The sequence below is a fragment of the Onychostoma macrolepis genome, chromosome 22 (genome assembly GCF_012432095.1).
Source record: "Onychostoma macrolepis isolate SWU-2019 chromosome 22, ASM1243209v1, whole genome shotgun sequence".
NCBI classification, from domain to species: Eukaryota; Metazoa; Chordata; class Actinopteri; order Cypriniformes; family Cyprinidae; genus Onychostoma; species Onychostoma macrolepis.
The window spans coordinates 4,752,476-4,767,693 of record NC_081176.1 but is presented as its reverse complement, the minus strand read 5'-3'; the positions used below and the strand labels follow the sequence as shown (position 1 = coordinate 4,767,693).

Here is a 15,218-nt window from a genome sequence, read left to right as displayed (position 1 = left end):
GGTTGTCTTATTTAAGGATGTCTTATTTGGTTTGTATTACTCTCGCAGGAATGTACAAGACAAGTTTTTTTTTTTTTTTTTTTTAAATAAATAAATCTATTTATTTTCCTAGCTAAGTTTTTTTTTTATACATAAATGCAAATTTTTGTCTGTTAAACCTCAATTAAATTTTTTTTGTAAAGACCTGAAATGTTATTTGGATACTATATCCTCTTCCAGCAATGTCAAATCCTTAAAATCGTATACGCTGTGCACAACCAAAATAGCCAAAAACAAACCATTAAACCAGGGGTAATATATAAATTACCCCTGGCTTAATGGTTTGTTTTTGGTTATTTTTCAAGATCTTGGTATATTGTTTATATCAAAACTATATCTAGTTTTGTTATGTTTTATTCACTGATAATAACAATAACTAAAAGTTACATTGATTTAGCCAACAGGCTGCTGCTCTTATTGTTCAGATGCTATTTCCCATGATAGTACTCCGTTACTAATCATACTTATATTGTATTAGGTTTATTACATAGCATGCACGGTGAAAGCGCTTGTATTGGATATAATTTAGCATCCTTGCTGTGCTTTGTATTCTTACATTAAACAAGGATTTGTTATCCTGTGGCTCCCTCTGGTGGACATAATTAGTGTTACAGCCTTCAAGAAAGTGCTGTAAAGTTTATATATATATATATATATATATATTGGATAATCATTAGACATTCATTCTTTTCTTCAACATTAAATTATGTGCCATTGCAAAATAGTGTCGGTTTGTGCTGTATCTCTTTCAGATCATGCATCTAAAGCATAAAGCGCCTGATTCAAGTTTTGAAAGCAAGACTGAGACACAGAAAACATTGCATGTTTCCGTTTGAAAGGTCAGAGTCTGCTTTGCAAAAGATCAACGGACTGGCAATGATGTAAGAGTAACTGATTCTATTGTAAATAATGAGTTGAAAGCAAGTGCGGCAATTCAGAGCAGAATGGACCTTTTGACAGCTACTGGAAATGTAAAATATTCAATCATGTTTTGCTGTTTCTTGATTCCAAACTAGTACAACAATATTTCAGACTTGATCAATCACATGTGAGACATTATTGTGGATCCACCAGATGCATATGATTGGGGTAAAGCCATGAGACAATGGTTTTCTAATTGGGCCACGTATTTCAATATGCTGTTAGGTAGCAATGCCATGAGACCAGGTAGGTTATACCTGTGTTGATAATTCTGCTAATCATTTGTTTGGGGCCATGTGTATTGCAGTATTTGGAAGGAATGATTGAGACAAGCTTTGCTGTTCATTATAGACCACAGTATTAAATTATGAATTGAAGATTTTGTATTGCCATTATTTGAAAGGTACTGTTCTTTTAAAAAACCTTAAGCCTTAACGATTTCCATCAAAAGTGAAGCACTGCATCATAATGTTGATATTGTTTGGTAATCCAGTGTCAGTGATGGAGGGAGATTCTGTCACTCTAAACACTGATGTTACTGAAATACATGAGGATGATGAAATACTGTGGAATTTTGGAGCTGAAAGGTTTATCGTAGCTAAAATAAATAGAGGGGCTGGAATCTTCTCCATATTTGATGGTGTTCTTGATGGGAAATTCAAAGAAAGACTGAAGCTGAACAAACAAACGGGATCTCTGACCATCACAAACATCACAACTCAACATGCTGGACTCTATAAACTAGAGATACATGGAGCGAAACTGACAATAAAAGCATTCAGTGTTTTTGTCTATGGTGAGTAAAGATCATGTTTCAAACATTCACATTTTATTAAAATAATATTTTAGATTTGATACTAGTTAAGCTCAGTTCGCAACATTTTTGGAATAATGTTAATAATACAAGAATGAATTTTACAAAATTGTCCTCCTCCAAAAAAATTCAATAAAATAAACTCCCTAAAATAAATACATAAATAAATGGTTACGGTGAGGCACTTCGAAGTCAAGGGTGTCTATATTTGGAGCATATACAAGTAAAAATGTGAAGCTTATGATTTAATAAAAACACTTACATTAATTGTTCTCTTAAAATGTGTATTGCATGAACTGTGACGCTGTCTAAATTATAATTTTTACAGTAGGGGTTTTATGTTTCTAAAACTTATCAAAGTGACAAAGTTGTAAAATTATATATAACTTTACACAGAGAAGGTTAGTCAGTGATTTTTCACACTAAAATCATGTTAACATAATGTCTTGTGGCTTTAGTATTAAAACAATGAGTATTTTATGTTTATGGATCTGCCTCATTCACTGCCATTGTAAGCACCTTGCTGTAATCCAGAGTTCTTATGTATTTAATTATGGAAATGAGGAAAAAGTGGACAGCCATTTTTTCTTCTCATTCTCTCATATTTTCCAGCTCATCTACCTGTTCCGAACATTACCAGAGACTGTTTTTCATCATCATCTTCATATTGTTCATTGGTGTGTTCGGTGGTGAATGTGGGTCATGTGACTCTCTCCTGGTACAAAGGACACAGTTTATTGTCCAGCATCAGTGTGTCTGATCTCAGCATCAGTCTCTCTCTACCTCTGGAGGTGGAATATCAGGATAACAACACCTACAGCTGTGTGCTCAACAATCCCATCAGCAACCAGACGAGACACCTCAACATTACACAGCACTGTCAGCCATGTGCAGGTATGCTGATGTTGAAATTAACATTAATTTACTAAGCTGATATCTCACAGTTATGCAGTGATATTGTATGGTAGTGATTTTTGTAGATCAGACGAACAGATTCAGTACAATAACAGCTAATATTGTCCATTACAGATCAGGGCCTACCGTTATCTTATTTAGCGGTGATCTCTATTCCTGTTGCTGTATCTCTGTTGATTGTCACCGCAGTCGTGATCTTCTGGATCTACAAGAAATATAGAAAAACTGATCAAGAAGGCAAGTATTACAAAGAAAACACTACTTTAAAAGTATTCTCTAAATATTTTGATTAATTTATTGCCCTGATTACCATTTAATCACAATTATTGCATAATTCTTGTAGCTAACATCGTCTAGTTACTTTTTATAAAAAGAAATTGAAAAAATAAATAAATAATGTACAGTTATCGGGTTTGGTGATTCCTATGGTTTACACTCATGTCAGAATACATATCTATATCTATATAATGGCACTGGGCAGCTATCTTTACTCGTCTCATTAGCACAAAAACAGATTCTGCATTTCACAAACTGCATCACTGGAAACAGAGGAATGCAAATTTGCATGAATTTAATAATACAACTTTCCCCACACTTTACAAACATAATCTTACCTGTGTAAAGATGCACTGGTGTTCATCTCTATGAATGATGAGCATATTATGTTCCACTAAAAACATTTCATCATGCAAAGAATGCAAATGACTTCACTTGTGTTAAGCATCTGGGTTTGATTTACAAATTATTTGTAAGTAATGTCACTTCACATTTAAGCATAAACATACTTTGCTAGAGATTTGTGAGAGAAAAAAAAGTTAAAATGTCAAATTAAATTTGTAAATATCGTTTTTAAAAACCACAGTGTTAAACATTTAACTAATTGTTTACACTAACACTTCAGCTTTAACAGCCCTAGATCTAGATGAGACTGCGTTTTGTTGTTTTAATCTATCTATTATTGCTGTTGAAACAGTTGAGACTCGTGATGATGAGGTTACTTACACTGAGCCAGTGTTCTACAAAAGAAATGCACATAAATCGGTAAGATCATTTACTCCTGTCGTGTGTCTGTATGATTTCAGCAGTAAATCAGATTTCGATCAGTGTGCGCTTGTGTTCTTGTCTGTAATAATCCATCACTCACACCAGCACAATATCCGATAATTATAAAAGCCTCCTTTTTTATTAGGCCAAATGTTATTTTATAATTTTATAATTAATTAAATATTCCAGTACAATTCAATATATTTGTTGAGTGTTGCCCATAACATTCCTATATCTTGTGAACAAAAAAACATTCAGAGGAAAAATACCAAGTTTCAAGTTTCACTTCCTCTGATGAGTGCTAATCATCCATTTCAACTGACAGATGAAGGCTGTATTACCAATGTCGTCCACTAGGATTAGAAATACTTCTGAGTCTTGTTTTGTATCCGTTTTCACCAAAAAAACTTTACATTTTCAATTCAAAACGGTCATATTTGACAAAAAGGGCATTTCCATCTGCAAGATGAATTATCTGCAATATGTCTCTAAGACGTTTTCTGTCAGATGTTGGCACCGATTTACAAAAGCACACGAAGACTGTTCCCTTTATAATAACTAGTTTTTCATCATTAACATCACTTACTAACATAAAAAAGACAATACAAAATATGCTATTTGAATTTTGTTCGGAGTTTTATAGCCTGTCATTTTATAGAATGGAGTTTCAATTTTGAAACTGAGTGTAAAGAATTGTAAATGAGTGTAAGTAAATGAAGAAGACCTGATAAAAAGTGATCTCTGTTTGCATCACTGAATCGTTATTTACCGTTTTATTAATGTAAAGCTTCTTTGCAACAATCTATATTTTAATATATTGTAAAATGTGATTTATTTCTGATGCAAAGCTGAATTTTCATCAGCCATTTGGTGATTTGCTTCTCAAGAAACGTGTCTTAATGTCATCAATGTTTAAAACAGTTGTGCTGTTTCTTATTTTTTGTGGACAAACTACCATGTAAAAGGACCATGTAACACTGAAGACTGGAATAATTATGCTGAAAATTCAGCTATGATCACAGGAATGTATTACATTTTACAAAATATTCAAGCAGAAAGTTATATTAAATTGTAATAATATGTCACAATATTACAGTTTGGTACTGTTTATCAAATGAATCCAGCATTCAGTATAAGTGACTTCTTTCTAAATAAATACATAAATAAATCTTATTCATATTTTTCACACAAACACACACACTACAAGTGATTTTGAATTTGTCACTTTTTTATTTAAAATATATTGATTTTAAATATGATTTAGATATGATTTTCTTTTTTTTGTTGTTTTGTTTTACAGAATAAGAAAGATACAGAGGAAGAGCATGTGGACTATACACCTGTCACCATGAGAAGAGAGGAAACTCGTACCGAGTCTGAGTCTGTGGATGAGTTTTGGAAGTGGTCGGCTTATTAGAATGACTTCTGAAGGATCATGTGACACTGAAGACCGGCGTAATGCTGATGAAGCTTTTAATTTAATTTTACAATATATTCACATAGAAAACGGTCATTTTAAATTGTAATAATATTTCACAATAATACTGTTTTTACTGTTATTTTTCATCAAATAATCACAGCCTTGATGATCAGAACAGAAATCTTAAAAATAAAAAATAAAAATACTTCAAACATTTGACCAGCAGTGCAAATAATCAGGAAATTCCAGAAAACATATAAAGTAAAAAAGAAAACAAGAAATATAAATGTCTCACACATTGATCATTTACAATATTTAAGCAGCTTACTAAAAAACAAACAAACAACAAAACAAAACGTTTGTAAAATTAAAACATCATTGTCCAGTTAGTTATGATGTAATATTCTAAAATGCTGTATATGTGTAAATGACACTATTTTAGAAACTCACTCTAAAAATTTTAATGAATTTTCTTAAACATTTACATCACAATAATATGCTTTATCATGTACTTATATTGAGGCTATTTACAATGAGTACCAATTTACAATGAGTACATTCAAATTAAACTCAATGAAAATGACAAATGTTGCTTTGGCAGCGAGGTGATTATTTATTTATTAATTTTTTTAGTTAACATTTATTTTATTTCAAATAATGAAGTAATTTTAGTTTTGGTTATATAGTCTACTTTAATAACCCTGGTGCTACCAAAACACTGGACCTGGCAAAGCAGAGTATTCATGCGAAAAACATATTTTCTGGATTTTTAAAATAAAATTTAAGGCTTTTTTAAGACCTGCACAATTAAAATGAATACCGTATGAGCTTATTAAACTGTAAAATGACTGCAACAACAACAACAACAAAAAAATCAGATACAGGTTTTCATAAAGACAAAGAGCTTTCTAAAGTGCTAAACTTTTTAAGAAAAGGGATGAATCAAAAATACCAATTATTATATAAAATTAAAACATAAATATATCTTAAGTGTCTTAATTGTTCAGATTTTTATAATGCATTAGCAGCTTATTGTTGATTCACTGGTTTACATTTACAACTGCGTAAAAGTATGGGTTGATTTTCACACTGTTCTGAACAGAAACAGCAGACGGGCTGATTGAAAATGCAAATTCATTCTCTGACAGCAGGAGGCACTTTTGCAATGGCGGAAATATAGCGACTTCCCTGGGAACGTTACTAAACGATACTAGGCATTATAGATATAAGATAAAATAAAAAGGCTATTAATACTTTTCTGAAGACAATTCAATTCCCCTTGATACATTCACATAAATGCGCTGTGTTTTGACTTTGAATGAATACTGTGCATTTCAAAGAAATCATAGCCTTTTAAAATTTACTCGCATTAAACCATATCACGGTTCCTGTTCCTCAAATTTAGAACCTCTTGAAATCGTAATTAAGATTTTTCTGAAGGTGAAATAAAAAGTGAAAGAGAAAACATTCAATTGAAAACATTCTTGTACCATTTAAGACTTTTTATGCCCTTACAATTTTAAGATCATTGATTTAAGATCAATCATCTCCATCACACAGTGATGATAACGCTTTAACGGTGTACATTTATGTTACACCATGACACTAAAGCGGGGACATAACATCCTGCAGATACAAAAATGAATTCACACCACTGTTAATTTAGACAGAAATTTTACACAGTATATGTTACAATCAGTGTTGGGGAAAGTTACTTTTAAAAGTAATGCATTACAATATTGCGTTACTCCCTAAAAAAGTAACTAATTGCGTTACATTACTTTTGCGTTACTTTATAAATATGAGCAGGGCTTGATTGTTTTTAAAATAAGAATTTCTATTTATAGCAAATATAAAAGCCCTTTCACACCAAAAAGTGTAATGAGGAAAAGTAAATTCACGTCTGTACAGTAGAACGCAGGAGAAGAAGGTTCAACACTCTTCAGCAATAAAAAAAAAACAATGAAGCACAATTGTTAGTTCATCTAAAGTCATTTTTGCTTATTAGTATGGTTAAACTGGATCATCAAAGGTCAGCATCAAAGACATTGGTTAATAAAATGAGATTAGATACATTTGTGTTATTTAACATATTCAATTATTGCAGGTTTGCGTCATATTCTGAGTTTGCATTTCACTGTTTTAATTCATTTTGATGAATACATTTTGAATAAATCTATTTTTTTTTTTTGAGTGGGATGAATTAATGCACATTCACATATAGTCTAGAACTACAGGAACATCATGTTCACACAGTGCACACAACGCCTCTGTACTTCCGATTTCTCCGAACATGGGGACAGGAGACTTGTCAGTCAATAAATGGGAAAACAAAGTGACTGGCGTTACTTTTTTGAAAAAGTAACTCAGATATTTTGGTGTAAATTAAAAAGTAATGCATTACTTTACTAGTTACTTGAAAAAAGTAATCTGATTACGTAACTCGCGTTACTTGTAATGCGTTACCCCCAACACTGGTTACAATACATCATTAACTACATTGTTCTTATGGCCTCTACTGCAGCACCAGCACTTTACACAAACTACAGTTACAACCACCAGCACAACAACAGCAGCAGCAGCACATATTCCTGTTAGAACTCCTAAAGGCAGACTTGAATCTGTAATGATAAAGACAGACAGTCATTATTACAAGAGATCAACTGATAATCAAGGTTACTGTTTTCTTTTTCTAATATTTACATCCCTCTACATAGGTCATCAACTGTATGATATTGATTCAACTGATTAATGGCGCCATCTGGTGTTCTTTTTAAGAACAGCTTCTAAAGCAGCATCACCGCTGAGAGCTCAACATAATGCAGCAGCATTAAGAGGACAACTGACTATTACACGAAACTGAAATGAAAATAACACTCACCAATGACAGTAATGCTGAATCTCTTTATGCGGATGATGCTGATGCTGTGACGACGGCGGATTCTGCGGACGATCTTTAGTTTATAATGTCCAGAGTCTGTGGTTCTGGTGTTTGTGATGGTCAGAGATCCAGTCTGATGATCCAGCTTCAGTCTGTCTCTGAATCTCTCATCACACTGATCATCTGTACAGATCTCACTCTGATCTCCAGTGATTTGAGCGATTCGAAAGTCATTCAAATACCATTTCATTGTGTCCTGTTGGTTAATCTGAACATCAGTGTGTAGAGTGACTGAATCTCCCTCCATCACTGACTCTTCACCTGTATCAACACCAGACACACCTGAAGAAGAAATACACAGTAAATTAAATTTAAAAACAAACATTGATTGTAGCTCTATATTGATGAAAGAAACACCATCATTTCCATGAGAGAACTGTATTTATGCACTTTCTTGGCTTACACTCTGAAAAGCAATATTTCTTCGTTTATTGGTAAATGTTATGAAGAAATTATATGTCTTTATGTTATTTAAAATACAGGAGAATAAGTAATATACATCTAAAGATAATATATTTGAATGTCACTACTAGGGGTATGTGATATGTATCAACAATAATATCGTAATTGTTGTTTAAACTATACGTGATTTGACATTAACAAATATATAACAAAACCAAACAAAAACACCCAGAGAGTGCATGCTTTCATTGTGTAATTTAGTCTATTAAAATACATTTAGAATTCAACCAAAATTCAAGATAAGTGGAAGATAAGTCAAGATCTGATTCAGTTAATATAACACAAAGAGTAACACGCAGTAATTTGCTACCACCTACTGGCGATCTTCAGTTTATATTTAAAATATGTTTTTCCTTAATTTGAATGACTCTTAATAACTCAAGTTATTCCTTAATTTCTAACTTAAAAGTTAAACTCCTTCAAACTAATCACCTCACAGAATATGAAAAATATCAAAAGCTTTGGACAGCTGTCCACGGCAGTCCTAAACCTGCACAATATTTTGCGGAGCGTGCTATTGAACCATCACAATAACACTCTGCAAAATATTGTCTAATTATTGTTATCAACAAAATTCCAGAAAATATTGAGATATCTGTCATTATCGCACACCCCTAGTCACTATATAATAAACAATAATAATGTTGTGATTCAAGCATATTTAACCTGCTATTAAATGTTAAATGACTCACCATAAACAGAAACATGGAATATCTTTTGAATGATTTTTATGCTGCTTATCAGTAGTTTATAATCTCCAGAGTCTGTGGTTCTGGTGTTCATGATGGTCAGAGATCCAGTCTGATGATCCAGCTCCAGTCTGTCTCTGAAAATCTCTTTACACTGAACATCTGTACAGATCTTACTCTGATTTCCAATGATTTGAGCGATTCGAAAGTCATTCAAATACCATTTCATTGTGTACTGTTGGTTAATTTGAACATCAGTGTGTAGAGTGACTGAATCTCCCTCCATCACTGACACTGACACTCCATCTGTCTCAACACCAGACACACCTGAAGAAGAAATACACAGTAAATTAAATTTGAAAACAGACGAAAAGGAACATTCTTGTTCAAAAGCTGAGAGCCTTTCACTCCTGCTTTTTGGCAGTGAAACCATATGCCTTTGGTTTGTATACATTGTACCTGCACTTTATTTATTGAGCATTTTTAGAGGATTTCATACTAACATACTTTTTCATACTTCACCTTTGATTGACCATTGTATTAATAAATCAGCAGAAACACATTGTGATTTTCAATGAAAAAATAAAACAATGCATAAAAATAGATCTTTTGCTGAAAAAAAAATCCTCAGCACTTTGACTTTCACAATGATTTAAAATAATTAAGAAATAAAAGACAAGCACCATCCATGTTCTTAACATTAAATTTATTATAAGCGTGTTTGTTTCATGTATGAAAATTGTATCACTTTGACATACTTGTAAAGGTGATAGATTATCTCAATCTAATTTCAAACTATGTTATATTCTATTATAGTATATCATATATACAACAGTTCTTTCTAGTCCTCGAATCTGATTAGCTGAGGGGTCTTTTCATGCATGAGATATTGACCCAATATCTCCACAGGAACCACTTTTACCATTTGTATCACTCTGCTTCAGTATTTCTCACAGCGAGTGTCAAGGTGGACACCCAAACGCATTGTCATTTTAGAACTACTACTGTCATTGTGTCACCGATTGTAGTTTTAAGAGTTTTTTAGGCGAGAATGTAGCAGTTTGTTAATAAGGATAATGTCTATTTGAAAAATTGTTTTCACAGATGTCTCTAAAGTGAAAGTGAAAGTGAAAGTGACGTAACATACGGCCAAGTATCGTGCTCTGCATTTAACCCATCCAAAGTGCACACACACACACCGTGAACACACACCCGGAGCAGTGGGCCATTTATCGATGGCTTATCAATGGCATAAAACGCAGCCAACAAATGCACTGAGCAGCGCTGTTATCGCAAATCGCCCTCAACAAAGTGCACAGACTGATTAAAGTACACTCACCAGTGACTGTAATGCTGAATCGTCTAATACTGATGATACTGTGATGAGGGTGGATGCGGCTGTTGTTCTGTAGTGTATAAAGTCCAGCGTCTGTGGAGTTGATGTTCATGATGGTCAGAGATCCAGTCTGATTGTCCAGCTTCAGTCTGTCTCTGAATCTCTCATCACACTGAACATCTGTACAGATCTCACTCTGATCTCCAGTGATTTCGGCGATGAGATTGTCATCAAAAAACCATATCATCGAATCGTTTGGATTTTTTTCTAGACCAGGATCTAAAGTGACAGATTTTCCCTCCATCGCTGACTTGGTCTTTGTTTTATCCGTTTTTGCACCAGACACAGCTGAAACAAAAACCAACAGCTGACTGCAGGATCTTTTTTGGAAACTAAACAACTACAGTCCAAAAACAGATGTGTGAATGAGTACACTTGGGACCCTCTTGCCAAGTGATTTACAGTCTCTGATGCCCACACACTTTTAGAGCAAAAAACAATGAACACACACACAAAGTAATTTAGAACAAACTTTTGGTGCTTGGACCCCAAAAAAATAGCAAAGAAACAATGAAAAAATAACAGGCTTATTTAACATGCTTTAAAATGTTACATGACTCACCACGAACACTAACATCGAAGATCTTTTGAATGATTCTTCTGCTGATTGCGTGAAGTTGGAAAACTCCAGCGTCTGTAGTTCTGGTGTTTGTGATGGTCAGATCACCTGTCTGACTGTCCAGCTTCAGTCTGTCTCTGAATCCCTCTTTACACTGATCATCTGTGCAGATCTTACTCTGATTTCCACGGATTTGAGCAATGCGGATGTCATTAAAATACCATGTCATTCTGTCTTGTTGGTTTGTTTTAACATCTGTGTGTAGAGTGACTGAATCTCCCTCCATCAATAACACTTCATATTTATCATCATCATCATCATTACCTGAAAAAGAAATTAACAAATAGCCTAATTATAAATCACTGCTGGAAGAGAGGAATAAGAATATACAAAAGGACAGTGCTGTACTTTTTTTTCTAAATATAATAATGATTATATGTAGAGAAATATGTCTAGACTCATAATGTAATACATGCAAACAAACAAACAGCAGAAGAACACCATAGATTTACACATTCACTCATCAGACAAACATACATGAGCCTCATAGATGATCCCACTAATGACTCATAGGCCTAATATAACACTCGTGAGTCATAACTATAATAACACTAGCTATGTCAGACATCAGTTACTTCAAACAGCAGTGACTAATACATTTATGTCTAGTTAAAGCTGCAGTCATAACTTGTGGCCCTCTAGCGGTTAATAAACATAACTGCATGAGTTTTGCGGAAGAACAGAACCAGAACCAGTCTGAAATAGTCCGAATATAAACACTTATCATAGGTGTACCGTATTGATTCAGAATAAGCCAAAAATACGGTTTGGAAATTAATTCATGATGTAGGCTTACTCACTTATTATGTAACTTTTGTAAGTTATGAACACAAGTTACGGTCTGCGCAGCTTTAATTAGACCTGGCACAAAATGAAACTAAGCCAGTTTAGCTATTATCGTTTACGGAAATATATATTTAAACGACTTACCAGGAACGAATAATATACACAATATGAGCAAACGAAAGACTTTCATTTTCAACACTTTTTAAAAATTAGTGGCGATTTTCTGGATTTTCTGCCCATTTTGGTCCACATATAAGCCAACGCCTCCGAACCAATAATGAAATAGAAAGTTCACGAATTCACACGACGCCAAATATCCGAAGTTTGTGTCAAAAACAAGAAAACACAACTTGGTTGTTTAGCTTTCGATTATTTGATAGGGCGTGGCTTCTCAGTCACCTGCAGTGAAATGAATCTTTTTGAAGCTTCGAATCAATTGAACCAATTGCTTCGCAAAATGATTCACTGTTTCGAAGCGCTCGAAACACCACACGCTACTGACGCCTGCTGGTCGTGTGTAAATGCAACAAAAACTCAGGCTAAAACATGCATAAAAACAGCTTTTAAAACCCCATTGCAAATGTTTCATTGAATAATATATAAATGCAATAAAAATAATAAAATACCTGTATGTAAAATATGGTTAAAAATATTTAAAATGAATTTACAGGGATTGCTTTTTGTTTTACGGACAGCTTGTATATAGAGGCCAGTAGAGACCATTAACTACTTCTCATCCTTTTAATTACACAAATGTCTCTTTTTGAATGTCTACAAACTGATGAAACTGATCCGAGATCAGGTAAAATCTATATAGACGCTGGTTTAATGGTTCGCTGCTGGGGGGCGATCTCAATGAACTCGCATGAGTCACGGGTTCACAGAGATCGCCCCCCAGCGGCGAAATATTGACATTTCGAAACGTTTCATAACAGTTATGATGTAATGAAACCTCGTTTGCTGAAGTCACGTGACTTTGGCAGGTTGATATACGCGCTCCGAACCACTGTTTGGAAACAATTGATTCACAAAAGTTTTGGAGCTTCACAAAACACATCCCTGTGAAACAGCAGTAGGGAAGATTTGCTTTTTTGTCCGGTCCCTCTCTCAGGAATAGAAAGATTAGGCAGCTGTAATATCTTATTAAAGTAATTCCTTTGAAGGTATTCCTTGGAAGAAAGTGAGGTCCTTACCTAACTCATATTTAATTACTAGGTTAAAGAGATATATTTTAAGTTACTACAACAATTTTAACTTTATCTTAAAAAAATCAAATGTTTATAATGAGATGGATCCCCTGAGATGAGTCTCTGTCATCTTTTTTGGGATTGTGTCCATGTAGCTACTTTTTGGAAGTAATTAGGTATATTTGTACGTGCCTCTATATTAGAACATTTTTCTTTGGTTGTCTTATTTAAGGATGTCTTATTTGGTTTTTATTACTCTCGCAAGAATGTACAAGACAAGTTTTTTTTTTTTTTTTTAAATAAATAAATCTATTTATTTTCCTAGCTAAGTTTTTTTTTTTTTTATACATAAATGCAAATTTTTGTCTGTTAAACCTCAATTTAATTTTTTTTGTAAAGACCTGAAATGTTATTTGGATACTATATCCTCTTCCAGCAATGTCAAATCCTTAAAATCTTATACGCTGTGCACAACCAAAATAGCCAAAAACAAACCATTAAACCAGGGGTAATATATAAATTACCCCTGGCTTAATGGTTTGTTTTTGGTTATTTTTCAAGATCTTGGTATATTGTTTATATCAAAACTATATCTAGTTTTGCTATGTTTTATTCACTGATAATAACATAATTAAAAGTTATATTGATTTAGCCAACAGACTGCTACTCTTATTGTTCAGATGCTATTTCCCATGATAGTACTCCGTTACTAATCATACTTATATTGTATTAGGTTTATTACATAGCATGCACGGTGAAAGCGCTTGTATTGGATATAATCTAGCATCCTTGCTGTGCTTTGTATTCTTACATTAAACAAGGATTTGTTATCCTGTGGCTCCCTCTGGTGGACATCATTAGTGTTACAGCCTTCAAGAAAGTGCTGTAAAGTTTTTATATATATATATATATATATATATTGGATAATCATTAGACATTCATTCTTTTCTTCAACATTAAATTATGTGCAATCGCAAAATAGTGTCAGTTTGTGCTGTATCTCTTTCAGATCATGCATCTAAAGCATAAAGCGCCTGATTCAAGTTTTGAAAGCAAGACTGAGACACAGAAAACATTGCATGTTTCCGTTTGAAAGGTCAGAGTCTGCTTTGCAAAAGATCAACGGACTGGCAATGATGTAAGAGTAACTGATTCTATTGTAAATAATGAGTTGAAAGTAAGTGCGGCAATTCAGAGCAGAATGGACCTTTTGACAGCTACTGGAAATGTAAAATATTCAATCATGTTTTGCTGTTTCTTGATTCCAAACTAGTACAACAATATTTCAGACTTGATCAATCACATGTGAGACATTATTGTGGATCCACCAGATGCATATGATTGGGGTAAAGCCATGAGACAATGGTTTTCTAATTGGGCCACGTATTTCAATATGCTGTTAGGTAGCAATGCCATGAGACCAGGTAGGTTATACCTGTGTTGATAATTCTGCTAATCATTTGTTTGGGGCCATGTGTATTGCAGTATTTGGAAGGAATGATTGAGACAAGCTTTGCTGTTCATTATAGACCACAGTATTAAATTATGAATTGAAGATTTTGTATTGCCATTATTTGAAAGGTACTGTTCTTTTAAAAAACCTTAAGCCTTAACGATTTCCATCAAAAGTGAAGCACTGCATCATAATGTTGATATTCCTTTTTTCTTGTCCTTCACTTTTGATTATTCTTGTGCAAACATCCCTTGGGTAATTTCCTGCAGTTATGTGCACAGCACAGACATACCTACAGACAAAATAAGAACTAGACCTTGGACGCTGTATACCCACACAAAAATGAGGAATAAGTGCAAAAACACAGAGATGCTCGCTTGCACATCTTACTTGTTATACTTCTTGACATCCATATAGGGTATTGTTTGACCTCTGAGGACTTTGATTGGATGCCCAGGACATCCTATATGTTGCTGTATGAACATAAATATGACACATCTTCCTTAATAAAGTTGAGATTGTTATGGTAGCT

The 15,218-nt window shown here is 33.6% G+C and overlaps 2 protein-coding genes across 3 annotated transcripts; one reads left to right on the top strand and one right to left on the bottom strand.

Moving 5' to 3' along the window:
* The first annotated feature begins 853 nt into the window (after positions 1 to 853).
* On the top strand, positions 854 to 5,162 carry LOC131529852 (natural killer cell receptor 2B4-like). The gene is made up of 5 exons (XM_058759795.1): positions 854 to 1,756; positions 2,387 to 2,668; positions 2,804 to 2,926; positions 3,663 to 3,730; positions 5,034 to 5,162. Exons 1-5 carry the CDS (start codon positions 1,429 to 1,431, stop codon positions 5,148 to 5,150), a joined length of 918 nt encoding a protein of 305 aa, XP_058615778.1. The 5' UTR covers positions 854 to 1,428; the 3' UTR covers positions 5,151 to 5,162.
* LOC131529847 (uncharacterized) lies at positions 4,941 to 15,180 on the bottom strand. 2 transcript variants are annotated; one of them, XM_058759789.1, is made up of 6 exons: positions 15,077 to 15,180; positions 11,204 to 11,524; positions 10,585 to 10,929; positions 9,249 to 9,572; positions 8,035 to 8,376; positions 4,941 to 7,774 (listed from the first exon to the last, which is right to left on the bottom strand). In XM_058759789.1, the coding sequence occupies exons 1-6, from the start codon at positions 15,093 to 15,095 to the stop codon at positions 7,632 to 7,634; spliced, it is 1,494 nt and encodes a 497-aa protein (XP_058615772.1). In that variant the 5' UTR covers positions 15,096 to 15,180; the 3' UTR covers positions 4,941 to 7,631. The 2 variants fall into 2 exon arrangements, with proteins under 2 accessions (XP_058615772.1, XP_058615771.1); XM_058759788.1 differs by lacking the exon at positions 15,077 to 15,180 and adding an exon at positions 12,191 to 12,418.
* Between the last annotated feature and the right edge of the window lie 38 nt (positions 15,181 to 15,218).

Coding starts and splice junctions, on each gene's coding strand:
- LOC131529852 (XM_058759795.1), top strand. CDS start 1,429: ATGTTGATATTGTTTGGTAATCCAGTGTCAGTGATGGAGGGAGATTCT. Junction 1,757..2,386: donor ATTCAGTGTTTTTGTCTATG/GTGAGTAAAGAT, acceptor CATATTTTCCAG/CTCATCTACCTGTTCCGAAC. Junction 2,927..3,662: donor TAGAAAAACTGATCAAGAAG/GCAAGTATTACA, acceptor CTGTTGAAACAG/TTGAGACTCGTGATGATGAG.
- LOC131529847 (XM_058759788.1), bottom strand. CDS start 12,236: ATGAAAGTCTTTCGTTTGCTCATATTGTGTATATTATTCGTTCCTG. Junction 10,930..11,203: donor CTTCGATGTTAGTGTTCGTG/GTGAGTCATGTA, acceptor TTTTTGTTTCAG/CTGTGTCTGGTGCAAAAACG. Junction 9,573..10,584: donor ATTCAGCATTACAGTCACTG/GTGAGTGTACTT, acceptor TTTCTTCTTCAG/GTGTGTCTGGTGTTGAGACA.